General features: G+C 55.3%; 1 protein-coding gene across 5 annotated transcripts in view; it reads left to right on the forward strand.

Moving 5' to 3' along the window:
• Positions 1-25,908, forward strand: part of Gnal (G protein subunit alpha L) — a 484,329-nt gene that overhangs the window by 38,520 nt on the left and 419,901 nt on the right. The window contains exons 1-5 of one of the 5 annotated variants that reach the window (XM_047526851.1): positions 18,960-19,050; positions 19,661-19,905; positions 20,182-20,254; positions 21,087-21,141; positions 21,283-21,402. In XM_047526851.1, coding sequence (XP_047382807.1) covers positions 19,764-19,905; positions 20,182-20,254; positions 21,087-21,141; positions 21,283-21,402 — 390 coding nt within the window. In that variant the 5' untranslated portion in view covers positions 18,960-19,050; positions 19,661-19,763. Of the gene's footprint in view, positions 1-18,959; positions 19,051-19,422; positions 19,501-19,532; positions 19,906-20,181; positions 20,255-21,086; positions 21,142-21,282; positions 21,403-25,908 lie in introns of those variants that run through there. The other 4 variants (XM_047526852.1, XM_047526853.1, XM_047526850.1 and 1 more) reach the window with 4 other exon arrangements.

Raw genomic sequence — 25,908 nt, forward strand, 5'->3', positions numbered from 1 at the left:
TTTTCTCATATTGTTCAGGAATCAGTGGGTCATTAAGATATTGCAGATTTCCTCTATCAACTTATAATGTCCCTGAAGATTGCTAGTATATCTCCTCTTATCCTTCAGTAGCCTGAAGTCTTGGAGGAGGTTGATAATGCAGAGCTCCACAAGGAAGCTGCCTCTCTAGGGGTGGTGACCCTCAGGTGGGGTATATTCCCTGCTAGTGGGCAGAGGTGCCTCCACTTGTTGACCAATGATCATCCAAAGAGGAACTAGGCTGTGGGCTGAGGCAAGGCCTGTTTGTGCCTGTGTCTCTGGTTTTACCGTCCCTGTGGGAAAACCTCACCCGGCAGGGAAGACTCACCCGGTGGGGAGGTCTCGCTGGTCAGGTGCCCTCCTAGAGGTTCCCCTCAATCTACAACTACCGCCTGGGCTGGGCTGTCTTCCTCTGCAATGTTCCCAGGGGCCGGGACCTACCTCCTGGGCCTGGGAGCCTCACCCTTCGCAGATGAGTCTCCTTAGGCTGCCTCTCCCAGAGAATCTGCCCGCAGCCCTGGAAACTTCGCTCCGCCCCTAGGCGTGTCTCTGTGCGGCTCTTCCAGCAAGAAGCCACCTAGCTCCTGGGACCCTGCTCTGCACCTAATCGCCTGGCTATGTGGCCCCTCCTCTGAGCCGCCACCTGGAGCCCCGTACAATAGCTCCGAGACCCAGAGACCCGCCACACACCTCCTCCTCCGGACAGCCGCCCGGTTTCCCACGCAGTCACTAGGAGTCCAAGCAACTCACTTCGGGTCTCCTCCTCCCGCCAACCGCCCGTAGCCCTAGGCAGTCACTCCGAGTCCCAGTGCCCCGCCCTGTTCCTCCTCCTCCTTGGGGAAGCCCCCCCGGGTGTTCAGGAGTGGTCGCTCGGAGACCAAGCGACTCACCGTGCTCCTCCTCCAGGCAGTCCCCTGGTGTTCAAGAGCGCTCGCTTTGAGTCCAAACAACTCACCACTCGCCTCCTCCTCTGGCAACCACCTGTGGCTCTGATGCAGTCACTCCTAGGTCAAGTGACCCGCCGGGCTCCTCCTCTTCCTCCGGGCAACCCCCCCCCCGGTGTTCAGAAGCCGTCGTTCTGGGTCTAAACAGCTCGCCACGCAGCTCCTCCTCAGGCAGCCGCCCGGAGCCCCAGTGGTTGCTCCGAGTCCAAGCGCTATGCTGAGCCGCCTCCTCTACGATGATCCCAGTTGTCCGTGTTTACCGCTCCAGCAGGGGGGAGGGGCGTCTCGACGAGCAACTCTACTTCACAAAGTTCCCTGCGTTTCGGGGCCACTGCCCCATCCGGGACGCCTCCCCAACAGGAGAGACTCACCCGGCGGCTTTGAGTTGGTCCCAAGTCTCTCACTATCTCCTCTTTTGTATTCTGCGTCCTGGAGCAACGTGAAATGCAGCCGCCCTCTAGTCTGCCATCTTGAAAACCCCTCAGAAGCCAGTCTTTGTCCCTAGGGATCTTCAGCTCCTGTGCAGCAGAGCAACCTGGGGCTCTATAGTCCCAGCTACTCAGGAGGCTGAGGCAGGATGATCACTTGAGTCCAGGAGTTTAAGACCAGCCTGGGCAATATAGAGGCTACAGCTCCGACCCCTCTGACATTTTTTAATAAAAGGAAAAATTACATTTCACTGTAAAAAGCTCCCAGGGCTTTTGGAAGTTCACTGTGAAAATTCAGAGACTCAGGAAGGACGGACGACAGAACCGAGGCTTCCTTTCATGGGTCCCAGCAGTTTCTGGGTCGTTCTCATGTGCTCTTGGTCCTGGACAAGACCCTGCACCCAACAGGATGATCCATGTGGCCCGCACATCCCCCATCCATCCCCCACGCACTCACCAACTGCAGAATGGAAACATTCTAGAGAAAAACCGCGTCAGCGTGCACACACGCAGACCTCCCCATCCCGTGACCCCGCCCGATGCTGAGCAGCGTCCGTTACCTTGCGCTGGGGCTGTGCAGGTGCCTCCAGAGCCCAGGAGGACCCAGCCAGGTCCAGGCCAGCACCAAGGTGCCATCTCACAGGAGGCGCCTGAGCACCTGCCGACCTGCTATCCCAGGCATCCTGAAAGCAATGCACTGAGGACACCAAGAGACGACTGTATACCTGCATCATCCGAGGGCTACGTTAGCACCTCACAGGCCTTTATTTCTCAGATTTGGTGTATGTTTCTCGCACAGAGGAGGAGGCTTCCTTTACTAAGGATACTTTTGTGTGGCTTTACTTTTTGGGTGTGAAGTTAATTTTATTTTCAATACAGATTAAATAAGTGTTACAACCCCTTTAAACGCCTTTGAATAGCAGTTGTTTAAAAAAAATTGCACAAAATTCTGAAACTCCTGTTTGCAGATGGCTCTCAAAGGCAGGCATGTGTCTGGGATAGATTTAGCTGTGCACCTAGAAGCTACTGGGGGGGACAAGAGTTTCCTCTAGCACATGAGAAACTCCTCCACAACAGCTTTCCCATGTCAGCTGCAGGTAGAGCTCCCAGCTGTGTTAAGAGATGTCCCGACCCGCAGGACATCAACGAGGACGGCAAACCTAAGAGAGAAGGAATGAAGGGACAAGAGATGCAGGGAGAGACAGCAAGACAGGAATTCTGATCAAGCTGCAAATTTTTATTGTTCTCACGGGTATTTATACTGAGGGAATGAGGGGTATGACGAGGTGCAGCCTGGTTGGTTGTGTTCTTCTGCTGGGTTCCTGATAGGGTGCAAATTCGCGCTGGCGGGAAGGTGAAGTTCGCGCCGGCGGGAAAGTGTAGTCCCGGAAGAGAAGCCGTGGGCGCCATAGGTGCCATACTGTCAGAATTATCAGCCAGGAGAGGGGGGAGGGGCGCCGCTGCTTATTGCAAAGGTCAGAATGTTCTCAGAATGAGAACTTCTTGGTCCCTGACAAAGAGATATGACAACTTAATACTCTGGGGACCTGGGTTGGCCCCCAGAAGAAGACTGGGGAAGATTGCTACAAATGACATAGGTTTTGTCTGTTTTCCTTTGCTGTAACAAAACACCACAGGCTAGTGAACTTATAAAGAATAAAGTTCCATTTGGTTCTTAGTTTCGAAGTTGAAAAGTCTAAACAGCACAATACAGCTCTGACAAGTTCCTCGTGGTGGATGGCATCCAAGCAGGGACAAACACAAGAGGCAGCGATCAATCCCGCGATGAGAGAGGAAGCCAAACAGAAATGGGAAACGGGCCAGGCTAGCTCTAACAGTCAGCCTCCTGAGAACTAACCAGCTCTGTGAGAACTGCTTAACCCCTGCTAAGGTCATTGCCACCCGTGACGCTCCACGCCCACCTCTTACAGTTCCCACCAGTCTCCCGTCACTCCCGGGACCAAGCCCCCAACCTCGGGGGCCTCAGACCACAGCAGGGCATCACTGGCTCTGTTAGCAGACCTTGCTCAGAACTATAGACTATCGCGTTCCCTCTGGCCGCAGAGAGAGACACGACAAACGTCTGAAGCTTTGGAAGTTTATTATGCACAGTCCCTCTCCTACACTTCTCTTACTCCCAGCTTCTCTTCTCTCAGCTTCTTCTCTCAGCTTCTTCTCTCAGCTTCTTCCTTACTCCCAACTTCCGTGCACTCCCAGCTTCCAGCTCAGCTTCAGCCTCCGCTCCCTACTCTCCCACCCACCAGGCTTATATACACTTCAACCAATCAGGGGAGAGTACACGAGATAAACGCGGACAGCTGCAAGCATAGGATAGGTACACGAGGGGGGCATGCTCTAGTCACATCGTTAACTAGCCAATCATTGGAATTCGCTGGTTGTTTACTGTATAGCTGGCCGCTTTTGGCTCAGCGTCAGGCGCCATCTTGACCATGCCCAAGGCTGGGGGTCCCGGAAACCCCAACAGTAGACACCTTCAGAGAAACAAGGCCGTGTTGGTGGCTCTGAGTCCCCTCTTCATTGACAAGGGCTCAGCATCCCAGTGTCCCTCAGGTGGTTCCGGGAGAAGATGCCTGAACATGAAATGTGGTAAAAAAAAGGGCAAGTTCCCTGATAGAGCAGCCACCTGACAGGTCAGCAGAGGCGACCCTGGCGTGGGGGTGGACCTGGCGGGGACCCGGTGGGGCCTGCACATTGGCTCTGTAGGCTGACACCATATCAACATGTAAACATACGGTATCTGCGGGCAAGTGTTCATCCGGGCCACCGTGTGCACGGTCAGCTTGTGGGCATGTTCTTGTCATCTTTGGGAAAACAGCTGCGTCTTTACAAAAATGACCTACGGATGCTTTAAATTGTGCTTTTTGTGTCCCAGACGCTCAGACTCTTGAACAGTTTTTGTTTCCGTCTCTCTGACCCTGGCCTCCAAGGCTCTCTTGCCATAGGAAAGCTCCCACCTGCCCCTGCCGGCCAACCCGCCGGTGACCCTTCCTGCCAGGAGCACAGCCCTCCCCAGATCACAGACAGCTGGCAAGCAGTGTGCTTGGGCCCCGGAATACAGCCGCAAGTCCCAACCGAACACGCACATCTGGCCAAAGCAGCAGTGGGGCCCGAAACCCAGATGGCTCTGTGCCCACGCCACGTGCCTGACCCAGGGGCCCGTCAGCCCCGGGGAAGGTGCTGCTGGAGCAAACGACTGGGGTCATTTACAAAGGCGGGCAGGTGGGGGTCGGTGAGGGAGAGGTGATGCAGGGCTGGCGGCAGGAGGGAGCTGCTCTGGGTCCCAGTCCGGCACTGCGGAAGCACCTGAGCCCTGCCAACCGTCCATCCCTCTGCAGCCACGGAGCCCACGGGTCAGAGAGCCCACCCGCACAGCCCAGAGGCTGCCCAAGCCCAGCACCCACCACCTCCACTGAGGAAGTGGACAGGGCTCCTGGACAGGGGCAGCTCCAGCCTGAGTGCCCAGCTGCAGCTCTGCCTGCTGCACACGCAGGCTGCCCGTGCTGTCCTGGCCACTCTGCAGGGTCATGGCTCTGGCCTGAGCCAGCTGCCCCCGTGGACCCGCGCTAGCTTCTGTGGCTCCAATCCTGGCACAGGCACCCTGTGTCGGCCAGGCAGCCCCTTGGGTGAGCTGTTGTGTCCCAGGTGGGCTCTGGTGTTCCTCAGCACAAGGATGTCATCTTGACAGCACCAGCCACCCCGAGTGGAGCCACATGGGGCTGGTCACTGCCTGGGGGGACAGGCCCACACTCTGCTCTTGTACCACTGGTTCCCAGGGAAGAAGAGGTGGAGGTGTGGCCATCCCCCAGGCTGGACTCGCTGTGTGGTGTGCTGGTGTGCAGTGTGTGGTGTGGTTCATATCCAAGAGTCTCGGAGGAGGAGGAGGAGGAGGTGGTGAAGGAGGAGACAGGTGGAAGAGGAGGCATAAGAGATGGCAGAGGAGGAGGAGAAATGATGGAGGAGGAGGTGATGAGGAGGAGATGGTGGAGGAGGAGGAGGAGATGGTGGAGGAGGAGGAGAAATGATGGAGGAGGAGGTGATGAGGAGGAGATGGTGGAGGAGGAGGAGGAGATGGTGGAGGAGGAGGAGATGGTGGAGGAGGAGGAGATGGTGGAGGAGGAGGAGATGGTGGAGGAGGAGGAGAAATGATGGAGGAGGAGGTGATGAGGAGGAGATGGTGGAGGAGGAGGAGGAGATGGTGGAGGAGGAGGAGATGGTGGAGGAGGAGGAGATGGTGGAGGAGGAGGAGAAATGATGGAGGAGGAGGTGATGAGGAGGAGATGGTGGAGGAGGAGGAGGAGATGGTGGAGAAGGAGAAATGATGGAGGAGGAGGTGATATGGAGGAGATGGTGGAGGAGGAGGAGATGGAGGAGGAGGAGGAGGAGATGGTAGAGGAGGAGGAGAAATGATGGAGGAGGAGGTGATAGAGGAGGAGGAGGAGATGGTGAAGGAGGAGACAGGTGGAAGAGGAGGAAGAAGAGATGGTGGAGGAGGAGAAATGATGGAGGAGGAGGAGATGACAGGAGGAAGAGGAGGAGGTGATAGAGGAGGAAGAGATAGGAGAAGAGGTGAAGAAGGAGGAGAATGTGGAGGAGAAGGAGGAAGTAATAGAGGAAGAGATGGAGGTGGTGGAGGAGGAGGAGGTGATAGAGGAGGAAGAGGAGGAGGAGGAGGTAATAGAGGAAGAGATGGAGGTGGAGGAGGAGGAGGAGGAGGAGGCGGCCGAGGCCCAGCCCCCAGCAGAACACTGTGATCCTGGGACTCACAGGAAGCCCAGGGCTGCACACGACCCCGCTGCCCTTTGCTGCCTGGCCTGTGGCCATCAGTGGCCTCATTTCAGGCAGAGTGGGCGTCACCAAGTGTAAGCGGAGACTCAGGGTTGAGAGCAGCAGGGCGGAGGCTGCCACGCCTGCTCGTCAGGGTGACCTTCTCATTTAGAAATGATTCCAAACTTACCACAAGTCTCAAGAACAAAGAGCACAGACATGCAGACGTCCCGGCCCCTTCTCCTCTCCCGCCCCCAGAAACCCAGGGTCCTGAGGTGCGGGAGGTGGGCCTTCCTCCCTGTCTGGCTCTGCAGGACCTCAGCGTGTCCCCGGGGGCGGCCGGCTCACGTCACCACCCTCCTCTCTCCCACAGAGGGCTCCACAGGGCAGGTGCGGCCAACCTGCCCTCTCGCCCTGGCTGTGCCCTGTGCCCTCCCTCCAGGCCCAGGCCCGGGGCGTGTGGTCATCAGCCAGTTTGTCGTGACCTGGGCGTTTTGGAGAATGCAGGCCTCCCCTCACCCTCCTTTCCCCCTTCCTCCTTCACGTGAGGTCTGCTGATGCGCCCTGACTGACGTTCAGGCTCCGCGCCCTGGACCGACCACAGAGACTCTGTCCCTGACTTGGGCTCAGGCTCTGCCCCCCTGGACCAGCCATGGAGACTGTCCCTGACTTGGGCTCAGGCTCTACTCCCCTGGACAGACCACGGAGACTTTGTCCCTGACTTGGGCTCAGGCTCTACTCCCCTGGACAGACCACAGAGACTCTGTCCCTGACTTGGGCTCAGTCTCCACCCCCTTAGACAGACCAAAGACTGTCCCTGACTTAGGCTCAGGCTCTGCCCTCCTGGACCAACCACAGAGACTGTCCCTGACCTGGGCTCAGGCTCTGCCCCCCTGGACAGACCACAGACTGTCCCTGACTTGGGCTCAGTCTCCACCCCCTCGGACAGACCACAGACTGTCCCTGACTTGGGCTCAGTCTCCACCCCCTTGGACAGACCACAGACTGTCCCTGACTTGGGCTCAGGCTCTGCCCCCCTGGACCAGCCATGGAGACTGTCCCTGACCTGGGCTCAGGCTCTGACCCCCTGGACAGACCACAGACTGTCCCTGACTTGGGCTCAGTCTCCACCCCCTTGGACAGACCACAGACTGTCCCTGACCTGGGCTCAGGCTCTGCCCCCCTGCACAGACCACAGATTGTCCCTGACTTGGGCTTAGGCTCCGCCCCGCTGGACCGACCACGAAGACTGTCCCTCTGGGCCCGGCATCGGAAGAGCAGGGAGTCCAGCCCTCTGCGCTGGCGGGTCCTTCTACAGGGCCTGCTTTTCCGCCCTGTGGTTGCAGTCTCTTCACTCTGCACTGGTCAGCGCTCTGCAGGGACACAGACCCTGCTGCTCAGGAGGACCTCCCCGGGCTCAGCATCCTGGCGGTTCCGCCCTGGCCAGCCTCAGAGGTGAGGAGTGCCGCTCTCCCTGGCGGTCTGCCTTCACGTGGGCCGGCTGCCTGGCAAGTCCCCGCTCCTCTGCCGTGTGTTTATTTGTCCGCTGGCGGTACCAGGGTTGCCTGGCGTTCCTCTACTCAGTGCTTTGGAATCCATTCGCGTACTCGATTCTTTGATGTCAAGCCATCCCGGATCTGACCCAATGACAGCCCCTCCAGGTGGCTCTGGTGCGCTAGGGCTGCGTCTCTGAGCACGTCCTCACTTTCGGCTCATCATTCCCAGCGCATCTGTAGCGCATCCCCAGCCGCACATCAGCCGTGCTGGGAGGAGCTGGTGCCTTTCGGTAGTGAACCACCCTGAAGACCAGGGGCTGGGCATTAGTGCAGCCTGGAGACACGAGCACGCGTGCACGGTGCGCACACAGAGCTCACACAGAGCTCACACGCACACGCCGTGTGGACACATTCGTGAACTCGTCCTGCCTATTGAGGAATCCTGAGCTCCTATCGACTTGTACATTTCTGGCCGGTCCACACGGGTTTTTCCTCTTAATCGGCCTTTCTCTCAGAAATCCTGGCCCCTGATCCCGATATCAGCGCGTTTCTTCATCCCTCCGTCGCCCAGCCCAGCGACATTCGTTTGAGATTTGTGCACCACGGAAGGATCCCTCCTGCACCTCAGTCTGTGGATCCGTCTGGTGCTTCCTTCTCTTTCCCACCAGGAGAGCTCGGTGCCCCGGCCCTCTGCACTTGGACCCCACTGAGTGGTGGCTTCCCGTGACAGACACAGAGAGGAGCTAGGCTCTACACCCCGCCTGCCTGGGGACAGCCCTGCCAGCATCAGGGTGAGCTGTCCCCGTTTCCTGAGAAAGGCAACAGTTCCCCCCTGGGTGACCCGAGTCTGTGCTTGGTTGACTGCATACACCTTGGATGTTCTCTTAAAAGGAATGCAATGACCTTAAACACTAACTACACCAACTTCTAGAAGAAACCAGTTTCTAAGGCAACCAGGCAAAGAGATAATTAATTCAACAGTCATGATATGCAGATGAATCCGCCTGAGTGGGAAAGGAGGTAGATTTCTTTCATATTCCCCCGTTTTGGAATCAGTGGAGGAGAGAATGGTATCATCTCCGTCAGTCTGAGGGGCTTCAGTGCCTTTTGAGAATCAGACTCAGCTCTTCCCAGACCCACGTTACCTTCAGACCACACGGCGGCTGCTGATGTGCACTCCTGATGACTGGCCTCTGAGATGTCCAAGACAAAGCGCCCGCGTCTTCCACCAGCAGAAGTGAGGAGGGGCTGCAGAGGCCAGCACCGTCTCCAGTAAGGAAGTGACCACTTCTCCAAACTTCTAGAGGACTCCATGTCCCACCCATATGCTGCCTGCATCTTCATAGGCTTAGAGGACTCCACTGCAGGCTGTCCTCCCCAAGACCAGTGCTCCACGTGGGGTCAGGACAGCTGTAGGCCAGGTGCCTCTCATGGATGGCCGCTCCAGGTGGGGTCACAGAGCTACAGGCTAGTCCCTCGCCTAGATGACCACTCCAGGTGTGGACAGGACAGCTGCAGGTTACCCCCTCTCCCAGATGACCACTCCAGGTGGAATCAGGACAGCTGCAGGCTAGCCCTCTCCTAGATGGACCACTGCAGGTGGAGTCAGGACAGCTGCAGGCTAGGCCCTCTCCTAGATGGCCACTGCAGGTGGAGTCAGGACAGCTGCAGGCTAGCCCTTCTCCTAGATGGCCACTGCAGGTGGAGTCAGGACAGCTGCAGGCTAGCCCCTCTCCTAGATGGCCACTCCAGGTGTGGACAGGACAGCTGCAGGTTACCCCCTCTCCAAGATGACCACTCCAGGTGGAATCAGGACAGCTGCAGGCTAGCCCTCTCCTAGATGACCACTCCAGGAGGAATCAGGACAGCTGCAGGCTAGCCCCTCTCCTAGATGACCACTCCAGGGGGAATCAGGATAACTGCAGGCTAGCCCCTCTCCTAGATGGCCACTCCAGGTGGAGTCAGACAGCTGCAGGCTAGCCCCTCTCCTAGATGGCCACTCCAGGTGGGGTCAGGACAGCTGCAGGCTAGCCCCTCTCCTAGATGGCCACTCCAGGTGGGGTCAGACAGCTGCAGGCTAGCCCCTCTTCCTAGATGGACCCTCCAGGTGGGGTCAGGACAGCTGCAGGCTAGCCGCTCTCCTAGATGGCCACTCCAGGTGGAATCAGGACAGCTGCAGGCTAGCCCCTCTCCTAGATGACCACTCCAGGGGGAATCAGGACAGCTGCAGGCTAGCCCCTCTCCTAAGATGGCCACTCCAGGTGGAGTCAGACAGCTGCAGGCTAGCCCCTCTCCTAGATGGCCATTCCAGGTGGGATCAGACAGCTGCAGGCTAGCCCCTCTCCTAGATGGCCATTCCAGGTGGGAATCAGGACAGCTGCAGGCTAGCCCCTCTCCTAGATGGCCACTCCAGGTGGAGTCAGGACAGCAGCAGGCTAGCCCCTCTCCTAGATGGCCACTCCAGGTGGGGTCAGGACAGCTGCAGGCTAGCCCCTCTCCTAGATGGCCACTCCAGGTGGGGTCAGGACAGCTGCAGGCTAGCCCCTCTCCTAGATGACCACTCCAGGGGGAATCAGGACAGCTGCAGGCTAGCCCCTCTCCTAAGATGGCCACTCCAGGTGGAGTCAGACAGCTGCAGGCTAGCCCCTCTCCTAGATGGCCATTCCAGGTGGGATCAGACAGCTGCAGGCTAGCCCCTCTCCTAGATGGCCATTCCAGGTGGGATCAGACAGCTGCAGGCTAGCCCCTCTCCTAGATGGCCACTCCAGGTGGAGTCAGGACAGCAGCAGGCTAGCCCCTCTCCTAGATGGACCCTCCAGGTGGGGTCAGGACAGCTGCAGGCTAGCCCCTCTCCTAGTTGGCCACTATAGGTGTGGTCACAGCAGCTGCAGGCTAGCCCCTCTCCTAGATGACCTCTCCAGGTGGAATCAGGACAGCTGCAGTCTAGCCCTTCTCCTAGATGGCCACTCCATGTGGGGTCAGGGCAGCTGCAGGCTAGCTCCCTGCCCTAGATGGCCTCTCCAGGTGAGGTCACATCAGCTGCAGGCCGGCCCTTTCCTAAATGTCCAGGTTGGGTCAGGGCAGCTGTAGGATAGCGCTGTCCTGGACAATTGCTCCAGGTGAGAAAGGTACTGACTCACTCATCCTGGTATCCGAGGCCTGGCAGTGTACAGATATGCAGTATGTGCTCTTCGCATGCCTTGCGGAGCTGCATGTGGAGGCACTCGCCTGTAATCCCAGTGGCTTGGGAAGCTGAGGCAGGAGGATCACGAGTTCAAAGCCAGCTCCTGCTGCTTAGCAAGGCCTTAAGCAACGTAGTGAGAGCTGTCTCTAAGTTAAAAAAAAATAGAAAAAAATGAAAAAGAAAAACAAGGTTTGGGGATGTAGCTCAATGGTTAAGTGTTCCTGAGTTCAATCCCTGGTACCAAAAAAAGAAAATGCGTTATGGTCCTGGAGTGTGGTTTAGGGGTAGAGCATTTGCCTAGCGGGTGGGAGGCTCTTGATTCAGTCCTCAGGACTGCAGAAGAAGTTTTTGATTTAAAACTTTAAAATGCTCTTATGGATCAATGAATCTCAAAATTTCAGGGATCCTGAGCTGTGGGTCCTTCAGGCTCTGTGCTGCTGCCTGCGGGTCATGACCTGCAATTGCAGCAACTGAGCCTGAGGCCAAGGAAGGAAGTCACTCTCCTGGAACCAGAAGTCGGAAGGAGCCACAGGTGTGTGTCATCACACATCTCAGAAGCATTCCTCTCTCCCGCTGCTGCCGTGATGGGGATTCCACAAGGGCATATTTTTAAATTTGGGGCAAAATATTCAAAACATAAAATTGACCTTTTTAACCTTTTTTGTTTGTTTGTTTGTTTTTTGGTTAGTGGGACTGAACAGAGGGGCAGTTTATCCCCTCTTCTTTTGAGACACGGTCTCACTTCACTGCCCAGGCTTGCCTCAAACTTGCGATCCTCCTGCCTCGGCCTGGGCAGCTGGGATGGCAGGCGTGTCCCACCTGCCTGGCCCATTCTGACATTCGTAAGCACACAGCTGGTGCACCGAAAGCAATGGCATGGCCACACCACTGTCATAACCCCCCCTCAACTCACACCCCCCCGCTACCCCCACCCACCACTCCCCCCACTTCTGTCTCTCCCGCTCCACGTCAGAGGACCCCGGTAGCAGGACTTGTACCCGCACAGCTGCACACTACCACCGGCTCCCTTCCTACAGCACGGTGTCCACGAGATTCGTCCATATGGTAGCACTCGCCAGAATCTCTTTCCTTTTTGAAGCTGAACGATATTCCATTCTACGTACAAAGCTCGTTTTGCTGAGCCAGGCTTCCGACACAGGCGTGGCTGGCAGTTTTCGGGCATGTCTCTGCCCCACCGTCCCAGCCAGGAGCTGTGGCCAGCCTAGCGTGGCAGGTCCCAGCCAGCCGCTGTGACGGTGCTGTAGTTCATTTCTCATGTTTTCCTGGTGGAACAACAGTGCGGAGCTCCTCAAGGCGTCTCCTGCAGAGGGAGAAAGTGGATCGCGCCTTCTACACTAATGCCGAGTGATGATCGCCACCTGCGCCGAGAGCTTCCGCGGCCTGGATTCACCTCGTGCTCCGCACAGTCTTCTGGAGCGAGCGCATCGTCCTGGGCCCTCACCGTTTGCAGGGATGGAAACTCAGAATAACGCACGGCGGGTTTTGAACCCTAACGTTCTTACCCAGCAGCCACGAGGCGGCCCATTATGGGAGAGGTCGTCCCTGAAGACACCCTGCCGCACCAGATCCGCGCCTCTTCCAGGTGGGCCGTCCAGCCAGCCTCCAGACGCCGCCCTCTGTCCAGCTGCTCCAGCCGCACCCGCTTCTCGCCCTCGCTCTTCGCTCCTGTGGCGCCTGGGCCCCTTGTTCCTCAGCCCACCTCCAGCCTCCTCCTCCGCCGGGCTTTTCCCAATTCTGGCCCCTCACACGCCCGCCCGGCAGAGTCCCCTCCATGCCGGTCGGCGCCGGGTACGTTGGCGCTGTCACGCGTGGCTCTCCATGTCCTCGGCAGTGCCGTTGGCACCCTTAGGCTCGGGAGTGCTTGGACTTGGGAATATCACATACACATACCGAGATATCTTGGAGATGGGGCCCACGTTTAAACTGAAATTCACCTGTGCTACATGCACCTTATCCACTCAGCGACGTCATTTCACACGACAAGCTTCCCGCGCCTGCGTTCTGCCTCCTGCGCCTGCGTTCCGCCTCCGCCTGCGTTCCGCCTCCTGCGCTTGCGTTCTGCCTGCGCCCTGTCCCTTGTGGCCTCGGGTGGAATAGTCCACTGGTGGTGTCGTGTCTCCTTCAAAAAGGTTTCAGGTTTGGACGTAGGGACTCGGGGTGCTAAGTCGGTAATCATTCTCGATTTCAGCTGTTGAAGAATGTAAGCAATGGGTCTCACGTTTCCCTACCCTTTAAAAAAAGAAAGCACTGTCTTTAAAACTGGCCAGACTCTCCCCAGCAGCGCAAAAAAAAAAAAAAAAAAAAAAAAAAATGGCCAGACTCTTTTTGTAACTTTACATAAGTGTTCAGTGACATTCATTAAACACGTTTGAATATCTGCTGCAGTCCAAACTTTTGCTAGGCTGATTGAGGTGAACAGCAGAATGAAATCAATAGGGACCTTGACTTCCACTTTCTGAGTTGCCTCTTTGTATATCAGCAAGCCCCGTATTTCATTTATCTCTAAAATATGTTTCAAGTGCCACTTTGCTATGTGCAGTTACTCTTAAAACACCAGTCCCCTGCTGTGCTTTGCCAACCCCTGGCCAACCCCTGCTGTGGCGAGTAAGTCAGCTCTCCATAACTGTAGCAAATACCCAAGATGCTCAGCTTGTAAAGAGAAAAGAGGTTTCTTTCAGCTCCTAGTTTTGGAGGCTCCCATCTGTGACTGGGTGGCTGGTTGCTTCTGGCCGCTTAGTAAGGCAGAGCATGCCATGAGGGCTGCATGTGGCAGGCCCATCCCACACCTGGCTGGGAAGGGGAAGGGACTGGGGTCCCATATCCACTTTGAGAGCTCACCCCGAATGACCTGAAGACCACCCCCGGGCCCGCCTCTTAAAGGCTTACGCACCTCCCAGGAGTGCCTTGAGCTGGGGACTAACTTTAGCACAAGAGCCTTTGGGGGTCACTGAGCACAGCCGTAGCATAACCTGACCTAGTTTGGTGGCTTTTGCTGTTTCTAACTGTAAAATGCTGGTGAATTCACCTGTCGGCAGATTCCCCTCTACGCTTATGAGACGGCGCGTTGTGTTGTTTTATTTTGCTTTCTAACACTTTGGTGGCTTTCTACCTCATATGGTAATAATGGCCGTTAGACTCCTGTCTGCAATGGGGCATTCTAAGGATCACTGCAATCCCAGGTTTGGGAGTCAGAGACGTTTGCCACGCTTTCCCTACTAACCGGTACCATTTTGGTGTTTAGAGCCATCACTCAGGATTGCTAGTATCCTTTGTGTGTGGCCCTTCTGGAGGCTACTTAATATCACTTTGGCTGCGGGAGTAAGAACAAGGGAGATACGTTATCTCAGTAAATCCTAAAATATTTGGTCCCAGAGCTTGTACAGAAAAGCAAACCTGAGCCCGTTCCTGCTTTCCCACTCAGTGAAAACACCAGGCAGGTCTCAGTCGGGTCACGGAGTGACCTCTGCTGCTGTGAGCGGTGACCTACACAGGTGACGTCCACAGACACGAAGAGAAAAACAGAACAGCAGCCAGCTTTCACAGTGTCACAGAGGGACCCACAGCACGCGCCAGGTCACTCAGTGGCTCTGCGCGGGCCCGTTTGCTCGTGACCTCCAGCTGCAGCATCAGCTTCTTGCATGGAGGGCTTTGCACAGAATTAGGGATCAGTTAGTTACCTCTCACCTTTCTTCCACTATTTTCTTCTTCTTCCGCAACTTTTGATGCACCTGTATCAAAAGTCTTAGTGCAGTTTAGTTGTTAAGAACCTTTAAAGTGCCAGGCACGGTGGCACATGCCTGTAATCCCAGTGGCTCAGAGGCTGGGGCAGGAGGTTCAGGAGCTCAAAGCCAGCCTCAGCAATTTAGTGAGGCACTAAGCAACTCGGTCTCTAAATAAAGTATAAAATAGGGCTGGGGATGTGGCTCAGTGGTCCACTGCCCCTGAGTTCAATCCCCAGTACCCCAGTATAAATACCATAGAAAGACTAGATATCACATTTTATGGATTGGTTTTTCATTAAAATGTAACACATCTACCATTTTGTGTGACCATCACTCTAGGCCCTTTTTGGACTTGCTCTGACCTCCTGGGTCGGGCTGTCCTTAGCTGAAACAGTTGTCTTGGACTTTTCCTTCCAGTTGTTCACCCAGATGTGGGGCCTCCTTATGGTGGGGGGATATTCCCCGCCTCCTGCTCTCCTGAGCATGGGTTCAGTCGGCCGGAGAACAATGCTGGGCTTTTTTTTTTTTTTTAAACATTTGCCACCTTCAATCAGAGGAATGGAAACAAACCAAAACAAAATTTTAAACCATGGTTTGAAATTCACAAAACCAAATACAGACTAAAGTAAACTTGGAATGCACCCGGGTTTCCAAGGTACTCTCTATGTCTAACATCAGCGAGAGTGAGGAAGGCTCCTCTTGCTCGGCCTTTGTGCTGCGGCCCCGCCCCGAGTCTCCGGCCTTTCAGATGCTGGCAGGGGGCGGGGCCTTCTCTCTCCTGCTCTTGAGGAACGCACCTCCCTGAGCCGCCCGCCCACCTGCGCCCTCTGCTGGCGCTGCTCACAGGGCAGGCCCTGGACCCTGCAGTGCGTGCGGGTTGCTGGGGAGCGAGATGCTGCTCTGCTGTGGTTGCCTGGTAACAGATGCTCTCCGTTACCCAGCAGCCGGGCTCCTCTGCTCCAGATGAGCAGGCCAGTGTTCTGGATTCTGAGCCAGTGGTTTGAGACAAATGAGGAAAGGTTTCCCCACTGGAAGAGCAGAAGGCCAGATGACGGGGTTAAAGCAAAGTGCTGGGGCAGGAGAGGTAGTGCTGGCCCAGCGCTGGGCAGCACCAAGGGAGGCAGCGGGGAGGGGAGGCCTGGGCTCCCACCTGGCAGTAGACAGATGTTGGCCTGGCATTCTTCATAAGAAACCTTTCCCTACTGATGGAGGGTGACGCCTCGTGTTTCGGGATGCCGCGTCTGTGGTTCGGAGCCGCGTGAGAGGCGCACGCGTAGGTGAGGTCCCGCCGATGTGTTGTCACCCTCTCACTCGCCCCTCCCTGCCCTTGGTGACCACAGCTCCTGTCTTGGGACTGTTGCAGACCTGATTGGAACTCTCTGTGGGCAGGCGCCAGCCTCATCAGCAGCTAGAAGCTGTTTCACCAGGCAGGTACTTCCACTCCCTAGCTGGGACAGTCATGCCCGGGAGAGTGCGTGCTTCATGGCATCTCCCTGTGCACTGCTTCTTAACACCACACACGCTGCCTGCAGCCTTCATTTCTAGACATGAGCACGTCGAAACCTCTTGCTGCTGTTCTGCAGCACTGGCTTGTCTTAGGACGGTGGCTCTGGGTTCTGACTGAATCCTCCCCCCAGGTTTTTGTGGAATTTGTTTTGTCCTCTTCTTCTCTCAATCTACAGAAGCCGTGGCCTTCTCCAAACATCCCACGCCACACCTGGCTTCTCACACGTGCTTCCCCGCTTTCCGACTGCCCCGCCCCCTAGCCAGGGTGCCTGCTGGCCAATGCTGTCCCCGGGGAGGACGCAGACCAGCAGCTCACGGGTGCGGCGGCTGGGCTGCGGGGTCTCCGGCCACAGACTGGACTTTAACCTAGCTCAGAGTGGAGCGTGACGCTGTGTGTCTGTGTCCACATACGTCCAGAAGAGTTCCTAGCAAACGTGCAAACAACCCGGGTTCATCCGTCAGCGGCAAATCAGTGGAGAACACATGGGGCATGTGTACACAATGGAGTTCTATACAGCCATGAAGAAGAATGAAATTATGTCAGTGGCAGGAAAATGGGCGGAGCATGAGACCATCGTGTTAAGAGAAAAGCCGGACTTGGACAGTCAAGGTTGTGTGTTTTCTCTCATATGTGGAAGCTAGAGGAAAAGGGCAGGAAGGGGGCCCCAAGAAAATAAAAGGGAGATCAGTGAAGTAGAGGAAGTGGACCAGGGGAGGGAGGAGAGGAGGCAAAGGGAAGGGGCTGGGGACGATGACCATGTCGGCCAGATTATTCTGTGACATTGTATTATGTACGAATATGTAATGGCAAAGCCACCACTATGTGTGATTATATTAACCAATAAAAATTTTAAAAAGAAGAGTTATTGTTTCATTTTTAAAGTATTTCCACTAGAGTGATACAATGGAGAAATATTTTACAAATTTAAAAACGTGATCATGAGATTCCTTTAGTGAGAATCTGCACCTTGACCGGGGGTCACCTCTGGCTTTTGTGAACGCATCGGTCCACTGAGCAGAGACCCACAGAACGTCTCTGGCTGACACTGAAGCAGGTGCCGGTGCGGCGGGTGCAGAGCAGACCCTGCCGGGCCCTCCGGGTTCACATCCCGTGGATTCTGAGGGAGCAGCAGCAGCTGCCTGGGCTGTGCAGGTGTGACAGGGGTGCCCAGCCTGGCCGAGAGGAGGCCCAGGCACGCCCCAGGAAGGAGCAGCCGGGCACTGACAACCCGCTGGGGATCGTGGAGTGTGGGGGGAGAGGAAGAAATGAGAGCTGAGGCTGCAGAGGCTGGAAGGGCCAGGCGGTGGGCTCACAGGTGGAGGGGACAGCTGCATGACTGGATCTGCACTGCCATGGTGACACTAGTGTGCAGGTGCCCTGGAGCAAATCAGACAGGAGGTGGCGGGAAGGGTCAGCTTAGAATTGGTGATCAGAGGCCCCGGTGGAGGCAGGTGAGCGAAGAGGACAGGACACCAGTTCAGGAAGTAGGTCCAACGGGACAGTCACTTTGGGAGTTTGCAAGAAGAAAAGAGTCCGGTTTGGTTCCCTGTGGTTCTGGAAATCAGGGACCTTTATTCCAAAGAGAGAACAGAGGGGGAGGAGCCGTCCAAGGAGTGGGGACGTGAAGTCAGTCCAGGGTGAGTCTCGCTGGGGATGCCTGAGGCATCTTGGGTGAGTGTGGGACAGGGTGGGTGGGAGGGGTGCTAGGCTGCAGATCTGATGTGCATGTCCTCAGAACTGCAGTGCAGAGCATGGAGAATGCGGCCAGACCCCAGGAACGTGTCTCCAGGAGAAAGGCTGCGCTGGGCCTAGGCTTACCAGCCAGGGGTGAGCAGAGCCCAAAGGGCAGCACGGGGAGCCACAGGCCACGTGGGATCAGAGCTGGCTCCACAGAGAGCGACGAGGGGAAGCCCAGGGTCCACTGAAGGCTGTGGTCCTGCGTGTCAACTGACGAGAACGTGTTTGGTGGAGGGGCAAAGGCCAAAGCCACGGTAAAGAGGAAGCTAGAAGTGCTGGCAGAGACCTAGTCAGGAGGAGAGCGGGTGGGACTAACCAGGTGTGCGACTGAAGGCCGTGTTTGATTTATAATGCGACAGAGCTGCATGTGTCTGCGTGTTGAGGGAAACCAGGGGCTGGGCAAAGCAGCTGAAGAGAGGGAACACCTGGAGGCTGCCCGAGGAGAGGTTTGGCAGAAGGAGGAGACCAACCCCACCATGTAGAGAGGACAGGGCTGACCGGGCAGTGGGGAACCCAGCATGGCATCTGCTCCAGGACGAAGGCCAGGTCATGCTGAAAGTGAGGGGAAATGGTGTGGGTTTGGAGCAAGGCGGGAGGGGCTTGAATACAACTGAGCATAGACAGATTTGGTGAGCAGTGCCTGGTCCCGCTGGCCCCAAGGCAATCCTTCCAGCACAGGAAGAGTGATCTTCACGGTTGGGAGCTGGCGTCCACGACTCTGGCCCTCCTTCCTCGCAGTTCAACAGTGCAATCGCAAAGCTGCCAACCCCCTTGCAGATGGGGCCAAAGGCATGGGGAGCCCTCATCTTCAGTCACCATGCAGGACAACAGGTTCCCGTCCCCTGCCCTCTGCTGTGCTCCACAATGCCAAAGTCGACTCCCTAGTGCCTTCTAAAAAGCAGTAGAGATGTACAAAACTGCAAAGGAGGAACGGGGGCTGGAGGTAAAGACAGGAGGCTAGGGAGGCGGCGGCGTGGGTGCGCCGGAATAGTCTAGAAACTGAACGGAACAAAGGCGGAGTGACTGGTGCTCTTAGAGATCCTCCTCCCTGATAGAATATGCATGATCCTGCGCGAGTCCTCGCCTGCCCGGGAGCAGGGAGGCGTCCCAGGGAAGGCGGGGAGCGCGCGCCCAGACGCACTCTCCCTGGCGCGGGGTGCGACGGGGCCGGCGGAGCGGGCTGCGGCTCGGGACCCACGCGGGCCAGTGTAAGCCCCCTGCCCTTCCTCCCGCCCGCTGACAGGGCCCGCTCCCGTCCCCACCAGCGCCGCAGCGCCTCTCAAGAGCCGGGGACTCAGCGTCCCGCTGCCGGCGGGAACCGGCGCCCTTCCTTTGCCTCTTCCCCTGTCCTTCACTGGGAGCCCAGACCAGGGAGGGGGCGCGTGTCCCACGGCTCTGGCAGAGCAGCTGGCGAGCCAGCAGGTGGCCACAGCCGCCCTGCAGGGACCTGGTGACGCACTCGGTCCCTCTGCCCTGCGCTCGGCCACCACATCGGCGGGGACCTGGCACCCGGCCGAGCGCGCCGCCCCTAGAGGTCCCCGCTGGGCGGTACCGAACGAGGCGGGCGCGGAGACGCGGGGCGAGCCTAGGGCGCAGCGCCACCCTGGCTGTCTCCAGCAGAGAGTGGCGCCCACAACCCCGGCTCCTTGCATTGTAGGGTACATATCCGGCAGATTTGAAAATCCCTTCAAAAAGCGTTTCCGCCGCGTGTGTTCCTTGCATCCTTTTAGTTGGGAGTTTGCGGTGGGCAGGGGGAGGGAGAAGAACCGCCCGTTGTGATCGGAAAACACCGGGAGACCAGACCGTCTCTTTCAGCAGCAAGGAAAAAAGACGCCTTCGCAGGATCCACAACTACCTGCAGCTCCCTCTTGCTTTTTGCGCGCCTCCTGCCTGTGCCTGACGTCCACCCAAGCGGGCAGGCATGGGCTGTCTGGGCAACAGCAAGACCGCGGAAGACCAGGGCGTCGATGAAAAGGAACGACGAGAGGCCAACAAAAAGATCGAGAAGCAGTTGCAGAAAGAGCGCTTGGCCTACAAAGCGACCCACCGCCTGCTGCTACTGGGTAAGACGGTCGGAGGCTCGCGCCGCTCTCGCCCTGGGCGCATCTGGCACCGGGGTAGCGCATGGCCGGGAGCTCCTGTCCAGGACTGCGGCAGCACCCGGCTGGCGGGCAGGACCCTGAGGCAAGAGACCGACGCCGGCCAGGGCGAGCTCCTCGGCAGCAACTAGCGTGTGCGCCAAAATCCCCACGTAGGGGCACGAAAATAATAGCGTTCCCGGTGAGGGATGACTGCGCTGTGAAGATACAGTTGACAGCGTTCTTTTTGTTTGCTCCTAGGGGCTGGCGAGTCTGGGAAAAGCACTATCGTCAAACAAATGAGGATCCTGCACGTGAATGGATTTAATCCCGAGTAAGAAAACCCAGTTTCAGTTTTGCTACCAAATTGCTTGCAAACTTTGTGACTTCTCTCCTGGGTTTCCCAGCACTGCTTTCCCTCAACAGCCCCTTTAATAAGTCCTTCCAGGGGGAGGGAGAGACATTTGTTGAATTTGCTCAATTTGGGCAAATCCTTCTTCTGGCAGTGCCTAGTTTAAAAAAAAAAAAATTGTTTAACAAAGTATGATGATTAGGTATTCTTGGGGTATTGGTGTGTGGTATTGGCACTGCTGTGGGCACTCAGCCAATAGGCTAGTTCCTGATTCTTGGAGGATGGGAGGTTGCCTCCATGACACTGCTGTACCTAAAGTCCAGGGTGCTTGAGTCCTTACATAAATGGCCTGGTGCGTGTAACCTACATGGCTCCTTTCAAACACTTGAAATCATCTCTAGATGATTTGTAATACCTAATATGATGGAAATGCCATGTAAAGAAATGATTGTTTAAGAATAGTGATGGGTGAAGCCTGTTCAGTACACCTGTAGTTTCTTCCCCCAGTGTTTTCTGTCTCTGGTCGGTTGACTCCCCCGCGTGGGGCCACACGTAAGGAGTCCGGCTGTTTCAAGGTTCACCTTTCTGTTTGCACAGGTGCATAGACTTAGGTGCAGCCCTGTCACTGCATTTCCATGAAGCGCCCATTACACTTCTGCCAGGTTCCATGCTTTGGATTATAAAATGTGTGCATTTGAGTTTGTTTAGAGTACAGATTAGAAGAGGGCTTCAGTTTTCGTCCGGGGAGTCGATTCTGACCTCGACTCCACCAGTGCCAAGGGAGAACTAAGTTAATAACTTTCTTTCAACATAGGGAGAAGAAACAGAAAATTCTGGACATCAGGAAAAATGTCAAAGATGCCATTGTGGTAAGCGCTTTATTTAATGTTTGTTTCAGAAAGATTAGGGGTCCTGTGCCCTAAAACTGCACAGTGGAGATCACGTACGTGAGGCCAAACCCAGGGCCCCTGTCATGTTTCTACCTGCTTCTTTCTTCCCCCCCGTGTTAGACGATCGTCTCCGCGATGAGTACTATAATACCTCCAGTCCCATTGGCCAACCCCGAGAACCAGTTTCGATCGGATTACATCAAGAGCATCGCGCCTATCACGGACTTCGAATATTCCCAGGTAAGTAAGACCTTCCTGGAATATTTAAATAGTGAGAGGCGGAACTGTTCTCTGGGACTGCTTGCTGAGAATCAGTGTTAATGCTCCTTCATCATGAACTCTTCAAAATCTGTCTCCATAAATACCTCCTCGTTAAGAAAATATTTGTGTCTGTTAAAAATATTGAAGACGGTAGGACCGTAATGAATGTATGGGAAGACAGCTTGCCTTTCAGAGATCTTGGCAGAGCTTTTTCCTGTTTTCTTTAAAGTGAACAATTAAGCAGTGTCCCAGATATCAACAGCAGAGGCCGTGCGAGTAGAGGGAAGCTCTGCCAGTGCCTAATCGCCTCCGTGGGATTAACACGACTGAATTCAGCTTGCTCTTAGGCCGACATCGTGGGTCGGCAGGGAGAGAACGTGCGCCGTAGATAAGGCCACGGCTTGCTGTCTCTGGTTGAATCGCTTCAGGCTCGGCTGCCTTCGAGGCTGCTCTCTTCACTGCTGGGCAGCTGGTTTGTGCAAAAGGGTGTTGTCAGAATTAGTTGCCTCTCATTTGGTAGGATTAACATTTCTTAGAAATACTGCCAGTTGGTAATTCCATGAAGCAGATTTTAAAGGAAAAATGTTCAGTTCCTCAGAAAGTCATTTTTGGCTTCAGTTTTCGCCAAAAGAGTGTGCACATGTGTGTGTACATGTGTGTGCGCATGTGTGTATGTGTACATGCATGTGTGTGTGCCTGTGTATGGATATGTGTGTGTGCGTGTGTGCCTGTATATGTGTGTGTGCATGTGTATGCATGTGTGTGCGCATGAGTGGATGTGTGCATGTGTGTGTACATGCGTATGTGTGTGTGTGTGTGTGTGTGCGCATGTGTGTATGTGCATGTGTGTGTGCGCCTGTGTGTGCATGTGCGTGTGCCTGCGTGTGTGCCTGTGTGCGTGTGTGCCTGTATATGTGTGTGTGCATGTGTATACATGTGTGTGCATGTGCGTGTGCCTGTGTGTGTGCCTGGGTATGTGATCAGTGACAGTACTCTGGAGTGCCTGGCATGGAGGTTTGCAGACAGCCTTCATTCTTGGACTCCCGTCCTCAAGGACAGCTTGTGCAGACACCAGCGTGTGAGTGGACAGGCCCCGTTCCCCACTGGCTGAAGGGCCAGGCACACTGCTCGCCCACACCCTCTCGGCCCGGCCCTGTTGTCTGCATGCTCTGTATTGGGATGAGGGATGACAATCACTTTCTTAAACAGCTTGTGTTTTCATCCTCTAAGGTGATTTTTACTTCTGAGAAGCACCCAAACTTAGCCTGTGACATCTCTAGAGTTTTTGAAAAGGAGTCTGGGTGGCACATGGGCTAGAGGAGGGTGCTGGACACACTGTTCTTCCCACAGTGTCTTTCCTCGGTGGCCAACGGGGGGTGAAGAGATGCGGGGCGGTGAGGCCAAGGCCAGCTCGGCCGTGCCCAGGGCCCCCACGGACCACCTGAGCTCTCGTGTGTCCTCCTGCGTCTCTGCAGCATTTTGCATGTTGGAGAAGTGACCCAAAACCACGGGGTCCTAGTTGAAATCAGCAGGCACATTCATGTTTGTCCTCAGACATGGACGTGTACAGAACAGGCTTGTGATGTTCAGATGGGTCCTGTGTGTCTGCCGAGAGTGACATCGCAGCCTCAGGAAGGAGCATTGTCTCACCGTGTGGATAGATCAAGACTTATTGTCAGTGCACATCATCTTTTGTTCATGACACACTCGCAGATGAGGGATGCTTCACTCAGTCTAAAATTTAGAAACTGTTGGTTTCACCTGAGGAGTCCACTTGGTTCATGAAAGTGTGTCTGAGTTACATTGTATGTAGTTTAAATAAGAAGACACAACTTGAGCCACCGTTCCTTTGAATACATGCATTTTCATATTTGTTTTTTAAAGTTACTTAAAATTGGTTATCAGAAACCATCATCAGCTATCAGTAAACTAAAAGAGAATTGGGCGCCAGCAGAGAGCAATGAAACTGTAATGCTCTTGTAGAGGTGATGCTTTTCTCTGGGGTGATTCTGCTCCCAGTGAATGCTGACATTCTGTTGTGTGTCCATCATCACGTCAAATGGGAGTATGTTTTATTTATAGTATAACTTAGACTTGCACAAATAAGGTAGTTGATATTAAACATATAATGTCTCTTCTGTTCATGTTATTTTTATTTTATGATTTATGTACACGGTTTTCAGGAACTTTTAGTCATTTGTCCCAGAGTGCTTGGAAATAGTCACACTACTTGTTTTATTAGATCATAAGTTCTTAGGTTCTCACTTTTGGCTTTTGTCTGTCTGTCTTTGGTTCTGGTGCTTGGGACGACCCAGGGCCTCCCTTGCCAGATGTGTGTGCTCCCTCTGGAACCACATCTCCAGGAAAAGAACTTTTGAACCAAATGTATTCTCTCATCAAAAGTCAGTTTCAGGGACTGAGTCTGTAGCTCAGTGACGGAGCTCGTGCCTAGCATGCCCAAGCCCGGACTCCATCCCCAGCACCAAAACCAAAACAAAGCAAGTTAATTTCTGAGTTCTTCAAGTTAAGCAGGAAAAATTAGAAGAATGCCCTGTTCAGAAATACCAGGTGGTTCCCCTTTGCTCTGTTGCTGTTTCTCTGAGCTTCATGTGAACCCCTTGAGGCTGGAGGGGTACCAGAGGGAAGGCCATCTGGCCATGCCTGGAGGCCGGGCCACTGTGGGAAGGCTGGTCTTGCCTCCTGGGCCAGGCGCTGAGCCAGGTGCCGGACAGTGGGTTCAGGAGGCGACGGTGTTCTGTCCAGTTCACACTGGCCATGTGTGGAGGGCGGCGGGGAGGAGGTTGGCGCTGGGGACCTTTCAGAGGCCATGTGGCATTCCAGATGCAAGGTGATGGGGGACTTTGTGTGAGCTGGTGACCATGGAAACTGAGCAAAATGGCCCGAGCCAGGATCCACTGTGGAATGAAGCCAGTCAGACCGTCTGATGTTTGGATATGGTTTTGGAGGGAAATGGAGAAATCAGCAATGCCCAGGGGCTTTGGCCTGACCTTCCACCGAGGTGGTAGAAAGAGGTGGGGCTGAGGCGGGTGTGAGGAGATGCTGTGAACTCCCTGGCGAGCTGTGGCCACCGTTCACGCAGCGGGGAGGAGAGCCTGGCCTGGGGTCTGGAGCACGGGTAGAGGAAGCTGGGAGCTTCAGCACAGGAATGTTCTGGAGAGACGGGCCATTGAGGAAGGTTCAGGAGCCAGGGACCGGAAGAGGGCCCGGGGAACAGCAGCTGGGCAGTGCCAGCAGAGGGGCATCCAGGTAGCATGGCTTTGACCTGGGCTGGCATTGGTGAGAGTTGAGGAGAGGATGCCAGGCGGGATCACAGAGCCACGGGGCAGACAGGGCTTTGCTTAGGTTCCCGTGCTGGACACTGAGAAGCAAGTGGAAGGGCAGGAGGGGCCAGGAGGGTTTCTTCTAAGAGGAAAGATGCAGAGGCAGCTGATCACTCAGCCAGAATCAGCTGGTGGAGCAGGAGAAGATGGTGGTACAGGGGGAAATGGCTATTGTCAGAGCCAGTTCTCGAGAGGGCAGGCAGGGTGAGGTCCAGGGCACAGAAGGACCAGAGTGCCTCCCACTGAACAGGAGGATGGCGGAGTGGCAGGTGCAGATGCCGGTGAGGGTTCGGATCTGGTGGCACAAAGCCAGGAAGGGTTTGCTGCAAAGCTTTGAGATGGCTTGTCAGAGCAAACTGGTACCTGCGGTGAAGATGTTGCCTACCTTGGGAATTATCCACCCGCCGATCCGCCTGCTGCTTGTGGTTTTGTTTGAGGTCAGTGACAATGCCGTGTCCCTGTGACCTCAAGCCCCAGCATACAGTCATTCCCTTCACCAGCCAAAGTGAAAGCGGGGAGTTCATCCACACAAGAAGCACACAGCCCAGCTGTCCTTGCAGCCACAAGATACTTGCTGCTGAATAATGTGAAGCTCTGGGGACGAGGCCAGCATAGCATATTAGATTTTAATTTCAAATGAAATAAATGAAAAAGGTCTTTCCAGCATGTAAATCGGAATAACAAGGACAGTAGTGGTCTTAACATCAGCTCATTAAGTGACCGCTGCCTGATTATAGTTTTCCTCGTCAGTGTGTCCAGACCTCAGATCACCCAGGCTTGGGACTGACTGTCCCCAAGACCCCTGCGCTAGCTGGTTCCTGGTCATTGCAACCAACTTTTGGGTCCCATCTGATGCATCTCCACAGGGAGGGAGGGAAGCGAGCAATCTGTGGCAGCTCTCGTGAGAGAAAGGAGATCGATGGATGGATTATAAACAGGAAAACGGCACGGCAGCCTCTACTCCCCAAAAACCTTTATCGTAGAACCAAGCAGAATCCCTGTACTGAGATACATTGAATTGCTCCTTTGTTAAATTTTTCTTCTTCAGATGTGATATTGTATTAGCTCTTTTAAAATTATGTTTCATTAGATTTTTTAAGGAGAAATGAGGCTCAATGAGAAATGCAAAACCAGGCCCACGCCT

Source organism: Sciurus carolinensis, chromosome 15 (assembly GCF_902686445.1).
Source record: "Sciurus carolinensis chromosome 15, mSciCar1.2, whole genome shotgun sequence".
In the NCBI taxonomy this organism is placed as follows: Eukaryota; Metazoa; Chordata; class Mammalia; order Rodentia; family Sciuridae; genus Sciurus; species Sciurus carolinensis.